The sequence below is a fragment of the Lupinus angustifolius genome, chromosome LG05, assembly GCF_001865875.1.
Source record: "Lupinus angustifolius cultivar Tanjil chromosome LG05, LupAngTanjil_v1.0, whole genome shotgun sequence".
NCBI lineage: Eukaryota > Viridiplantae > Streptophyta > Magnoliopsida > Fabales > Fabaceae > Lupinus > Lupinus angustifolius.
The window spans coordinates 12,251,081-12,273,750 of record NC_032013.1 but is presented as its reverse complement, the minus strand read 5'-3'; the positions used below and the strand labels follow the sequence as shown (position 1 = coordinate 12,273,750).

The window sequence follows — 22,670 nt, the reverse complement described above, 5'->3', positions numbered from 1 at the left end:
TTATGTGTGAGCAAGGCTACAAGAAGACTACTTCTTATCATTGTGTCTTCATTAGAAAGTTTGCTGATGGTTATTTTATCATCATGTTATTGTATGTTGATGACGTACTTATTGTTGGAAAAAATATTTCCATGGTTGACAGGTTAAAGAAGCAACTAGGCAAGTCATTTGCCATGAAAGACATAGGAGCTGCTAAGCAGATTCTTGGTATAAGAATCATGCGAGATATGCAAGAAAACAAACTTTGGTTGTCACAGGAACACTATATTAAGAGAGTGTTACAGAAGTTCCAGATGGAAAATGCTAAGGCGGTAAGCACTCCTCTTGCTACTCATTTTAAGTTGAGTGCTAAACAGTGTCCTTCAAATGAAGCTGAAAAATCAGATATGCAACGAGTTCCTTATGCATCTGCTGTTGGAAGTTTGATGTATGCAATGGTGTGTACAAGACCAGATATTGTACTTGTTGTTGGTACAGTTAGTAGATTTCTGTCAAATCCAGGTAGAGAGCATTGGAATGTTGTGAAATGGATTTTGAGGTATCTTTGTGGTACTGCTAGTCTGAGGCTTTGTTTTGGAGGTGATAAACCTACTCTTGTGGGCTATACTGATTATGATATGGTTGGAGACATTGATTCCAGAAAGTCTACTTCAGGTTACTTGATTAAGTTTGCAGGGGGAGCTGTAGCATGGCAATCTAGGTTGCAAAAGTATGTTGCATTGTCCACTACTGAGGCAGAGTTCATTGTCATTGCAGAAGCATGCAAAGAGTTGCTTTGGGTGAAGAAATTCTTACAGGAGCTTGGTTTTGTCCAAGAGAAATTCAACTTGTTATTTTGTGATAGTCAAAGTGCCATTCATCTTGGGAAGAATTCAACTTTTCATTCTAGGTCCAAACACATTGATGTGAGGTATCATTGGATACGTGATGTTTTGGATGCTAGGTTATTGAAATTAGCTAAGGTTCATACAGATGATAATGGTGTTGATATGATGACTAAGGCCTTAACAAGGTGGAAGTTTGCAACTTGTTGTGAGATCGCCGATTTGGCTCCCTTCCTATATGGAGAAAGACACAGTTGGGAAAATTCCACTTGTCCTACTTAAACTAATAGATAGGGGTCAGATGTGGCAAGGGAGTCAAGGCAATTGAGGCAAAAAGAGGCAATTGAAAAGTGTGAGAGAAGATAAGAAAACTCAACTCACAAGAACTCCGAGCAGCCGTGGGAAATTCATGACCGTGCCTTCGTTCACCGTTGGATCGGGCTGAAATTTGGATATCAGGTTCACAGCTTATAGTTCTTCATTCTGAACGGTTGGATCCGTGAGACGACATCCGAGGTGGTAGAAATTGAGCTATTACATCAGCTCTTTTTTTTGGTTTTTGCTGGTTTTCTTGTTCTCATTTTCAAGCTTGTTGCTATGTTGTATGCCGTATTGTTAAACATGTTTTTGTGCTGTATTTTGGAGACACTCTTGTATTCCTATTTTGATTATAGTGGAGCTTGATTGACTAGCTTGTGCTAGTGGTTTTTACTTCTCACTTTGGGAAAGTTTTTCACGTTAAAATTTTGGTGTCTCTTGTGTGTTACTACATTATTTGATATTGCTCCTCATAGATTCTAGCAAGTTGGGGAAATTATTATCCGCTGCATATACTCTGTTAGAGTTTACATTATTATTGTGTTGAATTTTGCATCAGATATAATCAATAATGGTTTCAACAGAAATGGTGAATGTATATAATCTTTGTTAAAAATGATATAATATTACCTATATCATCTTCTTGTGCCTCATCTCATATAATGTCCAACCATCAGATTGACAAATGCATTTTTCTGCTACAATAGCCCGAATCTTTAAATGTTTCGTACAAAAATACAAAAAACATATAACTAACTAAAACATATAATAGATCATATAATGACAACTGCGGTACATTAATGATAGCATGAGATTTAAGCAAAGTAAAAACAATCATTTGGAATAGCAAATTAAGAAAAACTCATACACATAATACAAAAATTGGATAATGAATATAATAAAGTACAAATAAGAGGCACATACATACATGTATATGTATATATACATATATGTATTGTATATTATACTTTAACTTGAATATATATGCTTAGGACAAAAATACAAAAACATATAAGTGATTGAAACACAAAAGAGATCATATAATGAGAAATGAGGTTGTTAATAATAGCATGAGATTTAAGTAAAGTAGAAACAATCATTTGCAATAATAAAGTAAAAAGATCAACACATACACATAATATAAAAACTGGATAATAAATAATTGAATTTAAAAGATTAATTGAATTTTATTTATGTCATATTTTAGATTTTCTAAACTTAAATTGAGTCTTATTTTCTTATCTAACAATAAGATTAACTTATCTAACAATTTAAATTGAATTATTTAAACTTAAAACATAGTTAATTTAAAAATAAGTATTCTTTAAAAAATGAATAAAATGGTAATTATATTCCAAGGAGATGATCATGTTGATAATTTAGATTAACAAAATTTGTAAAGATTCATTAAAGATTTAGACTTTCTGATTTGAAGATTTCAACTTTCTTCTATAACATAAAAAATTCCAAGTTTCATCTATAATATCAAAAATTGCAACTTTCTTCTACAATATTCTTCTATAAATATTCTAAGTTTCTTCTATATTATTCAAAATTTCAACTTTCTTCTATAAAGATACAAACTTTTTTCTATAAAGATTAAAACTTTCTTTGATAACATCAAAATTTCCATCTTTCTTATACAAAGATTCAAACTTCGAATGAAGACTATCCACTTGGTCAATCTATTTTTGTGTGTGTAAAATGGAAAGGAAGAGGGGGGAAATGTGTGATGAAGATATAACAGACATTGGAAGTGTGATTAAGATGAAAAAAACGTGTGATTAGAAAATGTAGAGTAACATGCACAAAATAAAGACAAACAAACTTGTAAATATGAATAAGAACACATAGAATAACATTTTAATTTTTGAAGGATGAGTAAGTTAATAGCAATAAATTGGAAGGAACTTGAAAAAAAGATTATACCTTTGAGCGAAGAACCCCTGCATGAAGAACCCAATGATGTGTTGAGAAAAAAATTGTACTGTCAAAAGATAAAAAAAAAAAAAAAAAAAGGAGGTTCAATGAGGAAGAGAAAATAATGTTGAAAATTTAGTGAAGAAGAAAGAAAGGGAGATAAGGATATGGAGAAAGAGAAAGATGAAAATGATAAGATTGAAAAATGAATAAAGGTAAAGCTCATGTCTTTTCAACTTCAATTTCTCTCTCACCAAATTACATTTCAAAACAAATAAAATATATCATTACAAATATACCCTTTAAAATCCAAGTGTCAAAAAAGAGAGTGTTTATTTCGGTAATAACACCGGCCCCTTCTATTCTTATTAAGATAGTAGACAACATAATGGAGACAAATGAGCAATGTTGTATGGAATGTCTGGGAACTTCTCTGTGGATTTGTTAGTAATAATCCCAACAGCATTCGAGTACCATCTCCGAGAAAAGAATCATCAATAAACCCTAGATCAGTTAGCAAATAACCAATAGAAATCTCAAATACTGTATTTGATAAATTTGAAGATCTATTAAAAACTAGATCTTCGTATGAATCCTCACTAAACATATCAGATATGACTAGGAGGTAAAAAGATGTAAGTGATACTAGAAGAGCATGACATATAGAGAATCCCCGGTTATTTCATTCAATTCGAATACATTTAATGAATCAACCAAGTATTCTAGAAATACCTTCACTGCATCTTCAATAGCACACACTTTCGAGTTGATAGAGCTATCTATGTGTGAGAACACAACTAAGAAGAACTCAAGTTTTCAAGCAGCAGCAAAGAAGGCAGTTTAAGTGAGTCCAAGGTGCACCCAACTTGATCATAAAATGTTGCAAAAGATGAAGAACTAAATGCCATCATACCCTTTGTTGAAATTTGCTACATGTAATAAAGCAAGAATGGTACGTGCAGATGAGGATAGAGAGCAAAAACAGGTCTTGATTCTTGATTATTGTTGCTATTGTAGGAAGTTAAAGAGAGAAAGGAGAAGAAATAAAATAGAATAGAATGACGGAATTATAAGCTGAAGCGATAAAAGCATAAGCGGAAGCAATAAAATAATAATTATGATATGATACCATGTTAAAATGATAGAAGTCATGCTTGAAATCTTCTTGATGAAACAAAAACTCAACTATTTTAACAGTTTATATGTTTACTCTAAACGTAAAAAATATTATTTATATTCGTCTATACTCAAATATTATAAAAACTTATTTAGTTAATTTTTGCTTATACAAGTCTACCAAATATTGGGAATCGTGAACTTTTATATCAAATATCACCTAATTGTTAATTGCTCATCAATTTCGCGATTCCAGGCCCTATAGAACCATGAATCAAATTGTGAAACCAAGTTGAACCATACTTTTTAGTTTAGTTCATTTCAATTTCATCAGTTTCTAGGTTCAATCTTGAATCACTTATACCACTACCTTTAAAGCTTTGCAATGATGGGTTATAAAAGAGATAAAAGATTATACATTAGTAATGTAATTGTCCATCTTCATTAATAATATAAGAGAGTGATGAAGAAACCCTTCTAAACATTATTTATTATTATAGATATATAATTTAAGATATGAAATAATACATCTGTAACTTTTTTTGTTAATCATTTATATACATGTATGTATAATGAAAAAATAGAAAATCAATGTTATAAGAAAAATTTGACAATAAATCATTTTTTCAAGCGTATCCTAAATAACTAGCAAAAACAATTGAAAAAACACTATTTAACATAAGAAATTAGATTAATAGACAAGTTCTTACAACAAAATGCATTATCTACTTTGGATAGAATAGATATATTACTCTATACACAATTGAATAAACATGTACAAACATGAGTAATGAGAGACCACTGGATGAATCGAGTCACACTTGTCCCTTACTCAGTCCTAAATATTGATTGAGTCTAATTATTAAATCTGTACCTAAACTCGATGAAACCCAACCATATTCAGGTTCGATCATAATCAGGTCGAACCAGATGATCAGATAGGGTGGAGTCTTGCTCATCCCCACATTTTTAAGTCAAAGATAATCAAAAGCAGAAAAGAATTAAATATTAGCTACCAAAATATAACTCCACATAGAATAAGCATACAATCATATACAACAAAAGAAGACCAAAATGGAGACTAGTCCAAATATTCTCACAACTTCATATTTGTTTTTTTTGTTGAGGTGGATTTGGAATAAATATCCAAAGTCCAACATAAGAGTACAATATGTGTAGAGTTATTGAACCTCAGAAACAACTAAACAATTCATTGTTGCTCTCTAAGAACCTAATATCAACTCAAATGCCTCATACCATATCATCTTTACACCTCAGCCAATGCTACATTATTTACAGAGCCAATAGAAGCCTCATATTGTTTTAACTCCTACCAGTTCTACATAAAAATGTTCTCATAAACTTTGCATGTAGTTAAGAGTAAGCAAATATTACCTTCTTTAGAACTAAACTCAAATCTCTCAAATCAGTGAACATACAATTCTCTGCTCAGTCTGTTTAGCTGCTTACCAACAATCATGGATCGGTTGTTAGTAATGCACGTTGCGTCGCCCGTGCCTGACCACTCACTGCTTCATGTATCCTACTGAATACTAATGTAAGAGGAATACAAGCTATAACAGGACCCTTGAGCTTATCTACCACTGGTTTTCGATCTTCTGATTGCCTTTGACCAGTCAGCGAGGACAGTTTCCTAATCTTTTTATTCAACAGCCCGGATTTTTTAACTTTGGAAGATTTACCATGTGTTCTGCGTGACGGATTCTTGGAAGGTATTCTCCGAGTTACTGAGTTCAACTTGGCCACGCTACGGATGCTGCCGACTTCCGAGTCACATCTAATGTCACTCAACACTTTATCACAATGACCATCATCCAAAACCTCCACTGTCAAAGGATGTCCAACAAAGGCTTTTCCATTCAGTTTACTCACAAGAGAAACTAAAGGGACATGTTGTGGTCGGTAGCTGGATTTAACTTCTAGTTTAACATCATATAATGAACCATCAGAGCAATGATTTCTTCCAGGAATATCGACCATTCGATATTTAGAGTTGGTGGTAAAGCGCGAATGACGATAAGGAAGCTGTCTCTGAGGTGTGAGAGATCCATCAGCCAATAATTTCGCCTTTGATGTTGTCCCCTTTATATGCTTGCTCAATTCCCGAAATCCATCTCGTTGGCATTCAGCAACAGGTTTGCGATTAATTTTAGAATCACAGTTGTACGATGCATTGAGCGCACCCTTACCACTCCAATCACATTTCTCAACAACACCCGGAGTGAACTCACTTGTGTTCTCTATACCTGCCAAATATGCACTCGATTCATGATTCATGTCCACATGATTTCTCGACATGTGTTTTCTATGTTTACTCAGATGTCTTAGATTCCTCTTTCCTTTTGACTGCCACTTTGAACTATCTTTCTCTGCTCCATTGCCAATAATATCATAACTGGCCGTTGAATTAGTGCAACCAAATTCGTTTCTCAATGACAGAGATCCAGACTGTCCCCCATGACAAACTTGCTGCCCCGGTGCACCAACTTCAGACTTTTCAGATGAACAAGTAACAAGTATGGGAGAGAAACCTGGTAGAAGGAATAATATCAGTGCAAAGTAATCCTAGAAACATGGCTAAACTGATTAAGAATAAAAGAAAACTTAAGTTGAACTAAAATATGCTTCAAAAATGGCCAAAGAAGGTTTTATTGATGAAAAAAACTAAACGAGAATGATTGAGCAAGTTATACGATTCAGAAAAGTGTGTTTCTGCTACAAAAGTAACATGAAGGAAAAAGTGCAAAACTAAAGATCATTCTATCTCAATATTTCACTCTCACAGAGACCAACCATACAACAATGCTTCAGTTTAGCTCATTCAACTATTATGAATCATGACATGTGGTCACTGTGCCTCTTAATGGATCCACATTCAGGTTCCATCTCTGTTTTCTAATTTCCATGTTCAACATATTTATAGTTTTATGCACACCCTTCAACATACCTAACAAAAATCTACCATTAAACTGAAAAGAAAAATCGGCATAGTTGAAAAACAAGAGAGAAAACCAATATTAGCAAGCAATAAAGGACGACAATCAGAGATTCGACAAAGTTTTATGTTAGTTGTCGACTACCTAACACAACCTTCATCCTTATCCGTGATGATAATGGACTGCAAACTATTTGGATGCCAATCGCAAGCATTATACATAGCAAGCATCATCTAGAGTTCAAAGACCACAAAAATACCTGGACCACGTTTCTCCTCCTCTGGAACCTTAACAACGGGCACATCGAATAATTTATCAGAATATTCACTGCCAACAGGTACTGACATGCTAGAAGTCTTATTCTCCTTGACCTTGTGACTGATTTGGGAAGTATCATTGTCAAGGTCATGAACATTTAATGAAGTCTCATTCTCACATCCAGCGCCAGTACTATCTGAATCATGAGTCGCCAATGGAGAACTTTTCTTTGAATCGTTAGAATTTAATGTTGACATCCTTCTATCAAGTGTCTCACATAGCGGAAAATTGCTTGAACTAGGAAGTTGGTCACATATGACTGGAATAGACACCATGGTTGTACTCTCCAATACCTTTGTCAAAGGTCGGCGCCGATTCTTCCTTTTAAGAAATTCATGAACATTTGTCACTTGTGATCTCTTTCTTTTCATCGTCGAAGAACGACCCTTCCCAACAGTTACAGAAGTTCCATTTGGCAAGCAGTTCCTTGTGGTTGAAATGCTAAGTGAAGCACTAACATGCTGGACCATCTCAGTTGTACCTGTGCCCTGTCTCTGGACCTTTCTCTTTGACACTACACCGACGCCCAAGTCCTCAAGTCCTCTCATTCGCTTGACTCCCTCGGTTCCATCATCTTCGGAATCATTAGGTGTTCTTCTCATCCTTCCATTCGCAGATTGAATTTTTAAAGAACCATTGTGATTTGGCTCTTCAAAAGATATACCAGATTGTGACAACTCTGGAGCTGAATTAAAATTGTCTTCAGCGTCACTCAGATCATCGCTCACATCTTCATTATCATCACCAGAATTAGATGTGACCCGTAATTCTCCAACCGAGCCACTGTGTTCACTGCCAGATTTATCTGATGCAGAGCATGAGTTTAATGCTTCCTTGTCTATGTGAGCACTCTCTATCTCAAGAGCATGAAGAATAGCATCTTCCCTGCGAGCATACTTCACTGCTTTCTTGTTTGAACTGGCAGCAGACGCCTTCGCCTTCTCAATGCATTCATCATACTCTCCACAACGAAAAGGTTTTACTCGTTTTGATTTTTCAAAATTATACCAATCCCTACATCACATAGGATTTTTTTTTAAATCTGACCTTACGCAAATATCAATAAATCTTAATAACTCAAGCAGCAAACAAATTCAAGGAGGACAATTAAAGTACACAAGCTAGTGACACCTACATTATTACGTCTAATTCAGAAAGTTGCAGGGGAATGGGTAGGTTATGTACTTATGTGTTAAGTTGCTAACAAACACTTTGCAGTTCTGGAAAAAGAAAGCTACATCCAAATAATTGGTGACAAAAAGTGGAGCGACCTGTGTTTACAAATAAAAAATTTCCAGTTATATTTTTAGATGATTCAGAATTTTAGATGCAAAGAAAAAAATTCCAACCCATTGTAGCTCAAATGATATAAACCGAAAACACCAATTCCTTGTACAAAAGACTTTTAAAACATGCTATCATGGCATATTTGTAAAGCCACATCTCATCAAAATTACAGAAAAGTTAGTCCCAAATTTAAACTTAAATGATCATGCAGCAAGTATCATACATCTGTAGTTCGGTACAACCGACCAACGACATAAGGATATGTCTGGGAAATATGAAACATGGGAGAAAATGATATTGAAACAAGAATAGCAGCAAAGTACTAAAAGCATATCTTCATATTTTGTTAAAATCCATTCCTCCTTCCCCATTCCTTTGCACTTTATACTTATCAAACACTTCAATACAAATTATGTAGGCATTAGAAATGACTAACATGAACAATCCTAAGAGTTAAAAATTTTTTGGTATAACTAAGGGTATCCCCTCACCTTATGGGTAAGGAACTAATCCCTTTCGGGATGCATGACTGCCCCCTCTCAAGTCCCAACAAGTGTTGCTCTCAGGAATCAAACCCTTGACATTTTGATCTATCTGGGGATCCGTTAAGGGCTTACACCACTTGACTAATACATTGTTGTCGAAGAGTTAAATTTATGAACCATCAATAAAAGAGATTTTTTAATAAAAAAAAGGTCAAACAGAAGGTGAGCCTCTCCACAATGATAAGGTTGTTTGTCATACGAGGGATAAGGCCACGTACTATGACCCGAAACCACTAGGTAAAGTCTCATACACTAGGCCGCCTTATAACAAAATAGACAAACAAATGCACACAATATGTCAACAACTCAACAGGGTTCATATGCAAATAAAAAAGAACCAAAAAATTGGAGAGAGAAGGTTATGAAACTCACACACTTGCATCTTCACGACCTAAGAGCTTGACCGGAGTACCCGATCTCGGCGAAACCAAACAAGTCTCAGCCAATTCATCCAAACCCATTATCCGACCCGGCCACCATGACCCATTTCTCCGCCGAACCCATACCAACCCACCCACCGTTGCATCGATGCTATTAGACTCTCCTGAACTACCCATTTCTTAGAAGCTCCACACAAAAAAACTTGAAATAACAAAATAAGATTAAAAATCAATCACAACCCATTATTTCAGAGTTACCCAAGTTCACAAATTTGGTCCAAAGCTTCAATCTTTGTGCAAATTAGCAGCACCCATTCAATCCTGAAATCGAAAACACAGTGAAAAAGGGTTAAAAATTGAGTATTTATTTATTATAGTGCATGCAATAAAAGAGAGGAAAATTAAAAGGTTCACCTAAAAGGGGTGTAAAGGGTTTATTGGGGAAGAAGATCTGATATAGGAATGGTAGAAGAAAAGTCTGTTTAATATTTGTGAAATTTTTTGGACTTGTTTTTGTGATTTTTGTGCTGTGAATTCAAAGTAGCAGTGAAGTACTAAAGAGTAGAGAAAGAAAGAGTGCAGTTTCTGAGTTCTGACCTGAACTGAGAAGGAGAGAGAGAGAGAGAGAGTTTCTGTGTTCTCTCTTTGGATCAAAACCTTTGGGAATTTGGAATCATTGTGCTATTGAAATTTGATTTTTTTTTTCTTTCTTATTTTTTACAATGGGATTTAATGTGATGTTTAGACTCGGAAAGTTTTCACTTTTTTATTGGTTGTAGCTTAATTACATTTAATAGTTTTACTTTTTTAATATTTTTTGTGTGAAATTGGGAAAATATTACAAAGAAATAGAAATTACAGGATGTTAGAAACATCTTATATATCTATATTTATACTATTAATAAAGACAAAACAATAAAGAACTACCACCGTGTCATGATTTTTATATTTTAAATTTATCTTTTTTGTATTATTAATAATTATTTTAAACTTATCTTTTTGTATTATTGATAACCATTTTAAACTTTTAAACATTACTTTGATTGTTTTCACTTTTTATATTAATATATCATTAATCTTTCATACATTCTCTTATTTTTGTCTTCTCTCGTTCTCAACCCAAGTAAAACAAACAATAACATAAAAAAATATATAATGATTATTAGAGGCACAATGAAAAAATCGAATAAGTTTTATGTATATCATATCAACTACCATATGTTATCTTCTAAATTTTTACTCTCTATTAAGTTTATATATTAGTAATAGCAAAATAAGGATGTTTCAGGTAATTTTCCATTTTCATGTCAAATCAGAAAAGGGGTGAAATTAGTATGTTGTTCTCATTTTATATTTTAGAAAATATAAGTTTTACTTTGAGAAATTTTGAAAAATAAGAAACTGTCATTTACAATTTGGGATGATAAAAATATTGACCCATAAGTACTCATAAAATATACTTATAATTGATACTTGCAACAATAACTGAAATGTGGAGTTCTGTTTTATAAAAATAGACCCGGTCAATATTTAGGGTCAGGTAGGGATCGAGCATGACCCGTCTCGTCTCATGGTCACTCACTCATCATGTTTGTATGTGTTTCTATTCAAATGTGTACAGAGTAATGATACCTTTTGGTTGAAAATATTATTGATTATTTAATTTTTTATCATATATACATGATTAATAATATATATATACATATATCACTTTATACGTCAAATTATATAGTCATAATAATAACTAATATGGAGAAGTCTTTATCTAAAATAAGTGTACATTATATTTAATCGGTTCTAAGGTCGGATCGGGTTTAAAAGCTGACCCGATCGATATTTAGGGTCGGACTAGCTTTAGGTTCAGGGTCGTGTCCGGGTTCAAAAAACGATCCAACCAATATTTAGGGTTGGGTAAGGACAACCACTAACTAATCCCAACTCGGCTCATGCTCACCTCTAATGATACCCACATGTAATACCTAGATAATTATAAATTTATTTTTAATTAATATTATATATATTATATAATTTTGTACTATTATATATTAGCTAGTTTTTATTATTCAATAATAAACTTTATTGCATATATATATATAGGGATAATTATTTATATATTTATATTATTTAATCAAAAAAATATAAAACAACTACATATGATATAATTTGTGTTTACTTATTTTACCATTCATAAATTATAATTTCATATTTATATAAATTATGATTATGTCAATGTAAATTAATATTTCTTTTATAAACTGTTACACATTTATAACATGTACACTACACATTACAAATAATTAGAAAGCAGGTTGATAGGTACGGAAGTGCATGTCAACATGCTAGTATTAATTATTATAAAATATGTAAATATATAATTAAACTTGAAAACTCAAAACTCGTTGGGTAACTACAAATAATTGTTATTCATATAGGTACTCGTAAATAATTGTGGGTATGAGCATAGGAAAATACTACTACCTCATTACCATCCTCATTTACAACATTTTTAATAATGAAGTGACATTTGTCTATTTTTAACACTTTTTTTACTTCATTTGTTTCATATTTTTTTATGTTTTAATTTTTCCATGTTAATTAAATTTTTTTATGGTATGGAAATTCAATACACATTTATATTTTACTTTCTAACTATACATATATTTATTACTCCTTTTTCATCTCTTTTATTTTTCATTTCTTTAATTTAATTTTCAATATGCAATAAATATGGTTATTTTAGTCCAAAGATATGGAAGGGAGGCAATATATTTTTCAACTAGTATCTTCACTAATAAAAAATGTCAAAATCAATCATTGAGTGCCTTCATCGTTCAGACTACCACACATTTTCACAAACAACTCTTCTTGGCCTCTCTTCATGGTGTTGCTAAAATAGTTAGATGATGTGTGCGGTAATATATGACTTTGATATGAAAATTGTCACCTAATGAAGTCAATGCAACCTAAATTAAATAACATAATACTTGCTTGACACTAATTTATTTTAACAAACTTTTTTTGATAGCATCTGCAACTGCACGATGCTCGTTATGAATGGTGGATGATGCTTCACTTTCTTCCACCATTCATTTTCAATCATTATTCACTCTTCAAAAATGTAATATAAATGAATAGTGGATTATGCGCGTCCATAGCATAGTTTTTTCGAATGCAATAAAGTTACATAGTGTCTATTTTTTGTTGAGATAAGAGGTATTTTCATGGGTTTGCCTTGGTATCGTGTTCATACCGTTGTTTTAAATGATGCTGGCCGTTTGCTTTCTGTCCATATAATGCATACAGCTCTGGTTGCCGGTTGGGCCGGTTCGATGATTCTCTATGAATTAGCAATTTTTTGACCCTTCTAATCCTGTTCTTGACCCAATGCGGAGACAAGGTATGTTCGTTGTATGATATTACACTCAAAGTTAAACCATATATATATATATATATATATATTTTGTAGGAGATATTTAATAATATATACGTGGAACAATATCATAAACTCATATTATTTTAAAATTTAATATTTATGCACTGTTAATGTAAAGTTTTTTTACACGATCAATACATTATCCATTGTTCATTTGTAATACTCGTGTTTAAGAATTAATAATGATTAACATATGAATAATAAATGATGTGTTGATGATAAGTGTCAAATTGATTACATTTTATACACATTTTTTATGGTACTTTAACTACTTAATCAACGCAAATAAGAAATCATACTAATACATATTAAAACTTGTTTAATTGGTCAAATCTCACATTTGGATAATTGCAAAAAGAGAAGTTCCAAGAATTTAGCCATGACATGTCGAAGTAAAATCGAGATAACTCCTTTGTTTACTGTTGGATCGAGCTGGAATTTTGATATGTTGTTCCTAACTGATGGGACTTTAATATGAACGGTCGGATCGTCGAAATGAGCAAAAGTCGCTACGCTGAGTGTGGGTTTCCGCGCTTAGTGCAAGTAGCAGCAAAAATCAGCAATTTGCTACTGTTTTGTATGTGTTCAGCGCACGTACCTAGCTCAGCATAGTGGGTGGTGCGCCCAACCCAAGTAGGTGTATTGAAAGGTCACCATAAGCCAGCTGGAGGTATGCTGAGCACATAGTACAACACCAGAACATTATTTAAGAACTTCTAACTCGAATCAAAGGCTATACACTTTGTAATATTGATTTGTAATACTTCTTTTCTGAGTTTTTAAAGTCGTTTAGCTCATTTTAGTCATGAGATCGAGGTGTAAGTATTAGAAAAGTTAATTTACATTCATTTGTGTGTGGTTATGTCACCCCATAAATTTTGTTTTATCCCTATCCTACTTACACCTTGTGAACATGAATAGTTAAAACCTTATTGAGATTAAATGTAGCATGAGCTTGATGTATACACATTGATTTATGAAGTTTTGATTATATTTGAATTTTGTATTTACTTTATGCTTGCTTTAAAGTTTGATCACATTATTGCATGATTATTGAATAAATTGTTTAGTCTCTTACTTGCGTTATTCTGAACTTGCATAACTCAATAAGTAGTACATTTACTAGACATAGACTTGTATTATTTGTTATTTCATGCACTTCACTTTTTTGTATCTAGATATAGAACTAATATTGTAATTTTATAACTCTCACACTAAATAACACGTGTTACTGGATATAGAGATGTGCTTGAAGATTCATAAAACTGAATTTTATCATTGTAATTACTAGATATAGATATACTTTTGGTAAAGTGCTAGTATAGTCTAAGACATTGACGACTAGCACAATTGAGTTGTTGCATTTTTACTCAACTTACATGTTTGCATCACTAGATATAGGGGCATGATTTTGTAAGTCATATTACTTATTCTTATGTATCAAAGTCACTAGACAAATGTCTTTCTTGCATAAGTTGATTAATTAATTAAGACATTAACTTTTAGTAATTTTGAGGTCATTTAATGTAATAATCATTACTGAATAAATTGATGTAACAGTCAGGTGTGTACAAATAGTAAGTGTGAAGTTCAATCTCAGTTCTTTTTTTCAATTTACTTGTTTCATCAAACAAACAAACCCTTTGAATCATAACTTAAAATAATAATTATTAGTTGAAAGACTAGTATCTAACAAGTCCTCGTGGATTCGATAACCCTTTACTAGATACTTGTTTGTGACACCGGCGTTATATTTTTACACCTATTTACCGGTCAGCTGCTAACATTATAAAAAGTCTACAGTGCATAAATATTAATTCCTAACTCTTAGACACTCAATGTCAAATCCTCTTCATAAGGTGAATCATTATAACCAAAATCAGTGGCAGCTTTTATAACCAAGAAACCATTAACAGTTGTTCAAAGGCAAAATATATGATTTGGAAGAACAATATATTTCAAAGAACTACATGCAATTGATGAACAAGGCGTTGGTCTAGTAGTGTAAGGCTGTGCTAGATTCCTACGATGACCAAAAGGTTAAGGGTTCGATTCTTGAGAGTGACACTTGTTGAGAGGCACAGTCATGCACCCCAAAAGAGATTAGTTCCTTACCCATAGGGTGAGGGAATACCCTTGGTAGTATCAAAAAAGTTCACCCATGTGGATTCAATTACTCGTCTGTCAAATAGGCATCAAATGAAACCTTCAGATGAATGGTGGTATCAGTTTAACAAGTACAAAATGGCAAGCTAGTGCAAGAAGCTCTTGATAGAGTGCTAGAAGTAATCTACCAAGAATACTATATAAATTATTCTACTTCTAAGAAAAAGGATGAAACTAGAAGATAAAATCCATATTTCATTGATACCTTTGATGGATAACGCATATAACTTATATAGTGAATAGTAAATTCTAATTATAATAGGGCATTGATAGAGTGATTTTGTTCTATTCTCTTTAGTTGCACCCTTTTTATCAGAACAAAAATTTTAGACCTCATAATATCATGTCTTGTTTTGTTCTATTTATAAAATGCACTAAGCTTAGAATAGAGACCATGCATTGTGTTCCTTTCTGTTACAATTTACCAAATCCTAACATCAACTCACCCTCAGGAGCATACAAGTTGCTTCTGCAAGTATAACTAGAAACTGGTCGAAAGCGAAAAGGAAAGCTGTTCTTAGTATATTGTTGCATTAGTTTTTATTTTATCTTGTGGGGGTGTTATGGAGGGTGTTGGAGCAGTTCTTTCTTCTATTTTCTCCATGGGATGTGTCTTTCCTTCCTGTCCATATCCAGTAGCTTCAGGTCGAAGACTGGAGCCAGACCAAAATATCCTTGGCCCTATAAAACTCCCCTGCATAAGTAAGCCATACATATGAAAAATACAAAAGAAGAAAAAAACTTAGCTTTCTTTTCTGTCATGAATGACGACATAATCAGTATCTAAAAATGCCGTTTTCACGAACTGATTAAATATGATCTAAACTACACTATACATGATGCACATTGTGCAAAATATGCATACTCATTTGTGCACAGTAAAGCAATGAGCAAGTAAATAAAGGAGAGGTGGATGGGTCATAGAGAGAATACCAAAATTACAAAACATGAAAAAATGAAGCCACCTTAGGTTAGCAAATATGTACAGTCCTCCAAGTTTGAGCATGTGTAATCAGTTTTTCCTCATAATAGAAGTGTCAGTATAAAAATTTATACACAGTCAGTGTATCATCCACCATTCATTTGTATTACTTTTATTTAAGAGTAAATGATGATTGAAAATGAAAGGTGAATGATATACTGACATTGTAAAAAACTCTTATATTGTCAGTGGATCCATCTTTTTCTCATAGAAATTAGGACTTAAGAATGTCGGAATTACCTGAAATTGACCGGCTAGACGTGTATACTGTCCAACAAGATACCCCATTTCCTCTGATGGAAGGTCCTAATATACAACCATTATAAGAATAATACATAATACAGGCCTTAATTGAGTTTGTTAGGGAAGTTTCTTTAAGACATACACTTAGACAATTCAACTTCCTAGCATTGCGTGTCTTAATTGAGTTTGTTAGGAGTCCTAATTGGGTAGCATAGAAAACTCAATTTGTTACTTAACTCATGAGGCTCTCCCACCTAATTGAATAGTCATACCAGAGTCAATTTGGTACTTAACTCAATTTGCTTGGCGTATTTTTAACCGTTTCGGTTGGGCACTCCTCATATACTTAAGTCCTTCGAGAGTTGTGCTACTAACCAACAATACTAGTAGAAATTAAAATACTGGCATTATCCAAGTCATTCTCCAGTTCTTCAAAACTGTAAAAAAATAATCTAAAATACAAATTTCACATGGAATGCTCAAACAACATTGCAATTGAACAAAGCACCAAACAACTTCCTTCAATCCCAGAATTAGTGAAAACTAAAAGGTTTCTGTTTCTTCATATTATCAACCAGAGTTACATGTGTTTATATAGATTACAAAGAGACTTTGACTAGTTAACTTAGTCCTACAAACTAGGAGTAGATACAGCCAAATCAAAGATAAACAAAGCTATCCTAACAACCTTTGACAGCTTTAATAATAACCATAATCTACGGAAGGTGAGTTGGAGAATAACAACATTGATCATAATTATCTATTATGCCCCCTCAAGATGGTGTCACCATCAGTGACAGCAAGCTTGACACGTAGAGGAATAAACTAAGATCTGGACAGAGACTTAGTGAGTATATCAGCTAGTTGATCCTTGGTTGAAATGTGAGAGACCCGTATTTTTCCAAGTTGCACCAACTGACGAACAAAGTGATAATCCAGTGCAATGTGTTTCATACGTGAATGAAACACTGGATTTGAGCTCAAATAAGTAGCACCAATGTTGTCACAGTACAAAGTAGGTGTTGGAGGTGAAACACCAAGTTCCCCAAGTAAGTGCAGCAACCACATGACCTCTGCTGAAGTATTGGCAACAGATCTATATTCAGCTTCAGTAGAGGATCGGGCTACTGTCCTTTGTCTCTTTGACAACCAAGACATTGGATTCCCACCAAAATAAATAACAAAGGCAGACGTGGATGCCAAATTGCCATCCCAATCAGCATCACTAAAAGCATGTAAATGGAGATGAGGTGGTTTCTTGAGTTGTAATCCAAAGTTGAACGTAAGCTTGATATATCTAAGAATACGTTTCAATTGCTGAAAATGTATTTGAGTGGGTTGATGCATGAACTGGGACAACTTGTTGATGGCAAAGGATAAATCAGGACGGGTAAGAGTCAAATAGTGTAATGCTCCAATAATGCCACGAAATAATTTTGCATCTGCAGGAGCTGATCCATCAAGCAGCTTGAGGGGAGTTGTTGTACACAATGGGGTGCTATTGGGTTTGGCTCCAGACATATTATACTTATCCAAAATGTCACGAATATAACTATGTTGAGTGAGAAACAAACCTCCTTTAACCGGTATAAGTTCCACTCCCAAAAAATAGTGAGGAAATCCGAGATATTTAAGAGAAAAAGTGGTGGATAATTTTTCCATGAATTTTTTCAGAAATTGAGAATTGTTGCCCGTCAATAGGAGATCATCAACATACATCAGAAGAAATGCTTGGACACCATCTTTGTTGTATATAAACAAGGAGGTGTCACTGAGACTTGTGGTGAAACCATATGTTAGAACAGAAGCCTTGAGTGAACTATGCCATGCACGCGGTGCTTGTCTCAAGCCATATAATGTTGAGAGTGTGAGTAACCTAAGAAGATGCAAGGAACAGACCGAGACTGAAGTTTATTGCTTGCATACGGGCGAAGCCAAGGAAAGCATAGACAACCAAAGGAATGGAGCTTATTGTAGTCAGGTTCTTTGTGAAACATAATTGTAAAAGGAGTTTGCATTTTTATGGTTGGAGTAGGCATCCTATTAATCAAGTAGACTGCAGTTTGGAATGCATACGACCAGAACTTGGCTGGTAATGTGGCATGGTGCAATAATGCACGACCTGTTTCAACGATGTGTCTATGCCGTCTTTCAGCAGTGCCATTTACTTCAGGAGTATGAGGAGGAGTAGTTAAATGAGATATACCATGTGTTGCAAGGAAATGTTTTAGTTTGACAAATTCACCACCATTATCAGAAAAGAAAGAAACTATTGGAAGATTGAAAAACTTCTCAACAATGGACTTAAATTGAACAAAGATGGAGAAAACATCAGATTTATTCTTCATAGGGTAAAACCATACATACTTTGAAAAATGATCAACAAACACTAAGTAATAGAGATAACCATCTATTGATCTAACAGGTGCTGGTCCCCAAACATCAGAATAAATAAGCTCTAAAGGTCGACTACTAGTGAGGTGATGATTTGAAAAAGGCAACTTGTGACTTTTAGCACAATGACAAGAGCTACATTCATGAGATGGAGTGAGCTTTATTGGTAGATGATGATTATCAGCTATGTGTTTGATTATTTTCGATGACGGATGACCAAGTTTATGATGCCATGTAGAGATAGATTGGAGACTGGTGGTGTAGACTTGAGGAGGAGTAGAAGTGGTGATAAGGGATGGTAACTGATAAAGATCTTGCTTAAGGGGCCCTTGTAGAAGAGTTTGACCCGACTTCAAGTCCTTCACAACAAAGCAATCAGGAAAAAATTCAACAGAACAATGGTTAGATCGACATAATTGAGAGACAGACACAAGATTGGATTGAATAGATGGAACACATAATACTTGATTAAGAGAGAGAGATTTTGTTTTGGTAGGAATAGAAGAATGACCAATATGAGTAATTTGCAAACCTGTGCCATCACCAATAGTGACGTGATCATTGCCTGGATATGGATTGGCAAAGCTTAATTGTTGAAGGTCCTGAGTGACATGATGAGAGGCTCCAGTGTCCATGACCCAACTAGAGTGTTGGACAGGAGAGGAGTATTGAGCCATATTGACTGAAGGGCGAGATCCATTCCTTTTTGGATAACCATTAATCTTATAGCATTTCTTGGCAATATGTCCAGGTTTTTCACAGTACTGACACACAACTTGATTGTCTGAGGTGTTGGAGACAAAATTGCGTCCTGACAACTGAGTTTTGGACCGTTGCTGACTTCTGTGGCGCTGGACTGTGTTGGCCGTGGCAACTAATGTGTCAGATGTATTGTAGTTTTCACGAAACAAAAAAAAATCCATGAGTATTTCATGAAGGTCAGCATAGCTGACAGAAGTTTCTCTGCTGCAGAGAGCAGCAGAAATATCTTTATATTCACTGCTTAAACCATTTAAAGTGTGAATAACCAAATCGGTGTTGTCAAGAGGGTGATCAATGATGGCAAGTTCATCAGCTATAGCTTTAATACCTTGAAGATAGGTAGCCATAGTCTGAGTACCTTTGGTAAATGTGGTGATACGTTGCTTTAGAGCCATGATGCGAACTCTGGATCGACTAGCATACATGGTTTTGAGAGTATCCCAAGCTTGTTGTGCTGTTTGGACAGTGGCTAGATGTGTGACCACTGTTGCAGCTACTGATGACACAATGCCATGCAGGAGGAGTTGATCCTGACGTACCCAATGGGTGAAGGCAGGGTTAAGAGTAGTACTGTTGGGCTCCAACATTTTGGAGGGACATGGGAAACTGCCATCAATATAACCCATAAGGTCATAACCTGTTAACAAGGTTAAAAATTGAAGACGCCAAGCTGGATAATTGGCACCATCAAGCTTGATATATAATTGTGAACCAATATTGAGTGCAATAAGCTTATCAACAGAGGTAGTGAGAGAATTGTTTGGAATGAGTTCAGTTTCTGAAGTAGAAGCAGAAGAGAAAGAAAGAGGATGAGGAAAAAAAATTGCAGTTATGCTAAATATCTCTTGATACCATAAAAGGTTTTTGTTTCTTCTTGATTTATCAACCAGAGTTACATGTGTTTATATAGATTACAAAGAGACTTTGACTAGCTAACTTAGTCCTACAAACTAGGAGTAGATACAGCCAAATCAAAGATAAACAAAGCTATCCTAACAACCTTTGACAGCTTTAATAATAACCATAATCTACGGAAGGTGAGTTGGAGAATAACAACATTGATCATAATTATCTATTAAAAACCCAATTCAAATGACAACCATTTACACACTCAGAATTATTAGCAATACACAAAACCAGAAGCCACAAACTCATCTGAAAAAAGGTTTTTTGTCAACAACCCAGAAACTATAATTAAATTTGTAAAAATACCCAGAACTTGGATTTCAATAATGAGGTCAAATACCTTAAGAATTTGACAAAAAGTTAAGACTCGAATAGTGGAAGTTATGAGCAATTGATCATCTCTCTAGCTATCTACTCCTATAGAACAAAATGTAAGTTTGTGAAATTCAAGGATGTTTTTGTGAGACTTAGGATGTTTGTTTTTGTTTTGGGTTGATCGAAATCGAAAGTGAGAGAGACAAAGAATGTGAAATGATGAATGTATGTGATGTAATAAACAAAAGCAAATTAATATCACTTTGCAAATGCCAAAACTATTTGCTGTGATTTGATGGAGAAAAAAATCCATGTATACCTTATGTATGATTCTTGTATTTGACAATTTTTTTTAATAGTTTGGGAGGGAGAGAATACTTTCTTCAGTGCAGAAAAAATAAGAGCTTTAAGATATATGCCTATTAGTTAGTAGCACATCATTCACTATTGTTGTCTTGTTTTGTATAATCAATGATAAACATATGAACGATCAGTAATTAATAATGTAAAAAATACTGTTAGTTTAGATATATTAAATCCAAGAATTTTTTTTTTTAAATATGTTAACATTTCATCCACCCAATCTATAAGATATCTCATTAATTGGGATAGATTATTTCATAAAGTTGAAATTTGTTTGATTATTTCATTAAGTAGATAAAATTTATTTATTTTATTTTTATGTTTCAAAGAGTCTTAATTTTGCTCACATATATTTCTATGATCAATACTATGTATTATTGGTTGGATGATTTTTATATCAGAAGTGACGTAAGATGATTTTTATATCAGAAGTGACGTAAGATGATTTTCCAATTATGAGTCGAGAAAGAAAGAAACACTTATAATCCTTCCTAAGATTATGAGACCTTCATCCCTAATTTAATTATATATTTTTATACATTTTAAGAGAACATATTTATTTGCCATTTTATATGTATTACTCAATTAAAGAAAATACTTATGCTTTACTTTTATTTTTTTGGTAAGAAAATATTAAATTGAATAGAAGTGACACCCTATGACTATATGATCATTTTAAAGATATTTTAAGGAAAATAAGTGAAATCACAAACATCTTCCATCTTTATTTATTTCTATAAATTAGGTATTTAATAATAAAAATCCATAAATAACTCTAGTTTCCGAAGCAAAAACTTCTAATAATTAAATGGAATATATTTGTTATTGGAAGATTTTTTTGTTATTGATTTATTATTTTTATTTTTTATTATTTCTAATTTGATTGTAATTATAGATTAGTCAAAATATGTACCTATTTAGTAGTTATTATTATCACTGATAAAAAAACAAAAAATATAGAAACAATTCCTAAAAATTTACTTGCATGCATGGAAATTGGAAGGATCAATGAGGACAAGACACATGGAGAGTAAGGGTTGGTTGAGGATGAATTACCACACTGTTGGTAGAGAGAAAAAACTTGTATGGAGATACATATGACACATTATATTTAAAAAGATAAATATATTTATATTTTTTAATGTTATTATGTATGACTAAATTTTAATTAGAATTAAATTCTTGATGTGTCAATATATTTTATTGATTATTTCTATATATGTCTTAACCCGCTTTCCTATTGTTTGTAACGTGTAGTCTGTCATGTATATTTATGAATTAAGTACTTTTGTATATTAAATAAGAGTATTTCACAATTGTGTTTATTCGAGNCTTGAACTCGAACTTTTAGTTTACCATCATCTACACCAATAATCACACGAGCAGTTTTCATGAAAGGTCGCCCAAGAATCAAAGGAACCTCTGCATCCTCTTCAATGTC

The 22,670-nt window shown here is 33.3% G+C and overlaps 1 protein-coding gene across 2 annotated transcripts; it reads right to left on the bottom strand.

The window, feature by feature from the left end:
* Nucleotides 5,279-10,358, bottom strand: LOC109347841 (uncharacterized protein At1g51745-like). 2 transcript variants are annotated; one of them, XM_019587929.1, is made up of 4 exons: nt 10,263-10,358; nt 9,658-9,986; nt 7,395-8,467; nt 5,279-6,730 (listed from the first exon to the last, which is right to left on the bottom strand). In XM_019587929.1, the coding sequence occupies exons 2-4, from the start codon at nt 9,840-9,842 to the stop codon at nt 5,655-5,657; spliced, it is 2,334 nt and encodes a 777-aa protein (XP_019443474.1). In that variant the 5' UTR covers nt 9,843-9,986; nt 10,263-10,358; the 3' UTR covers nt 5,279-5,654. The 2 variants fall into 2 exon arrangements, with proteins under 2 accessions (XP_019443474.1, XP_019443473.1); XM_019587928.1 differs by having other exon boundaries at nt 10,080-10,326.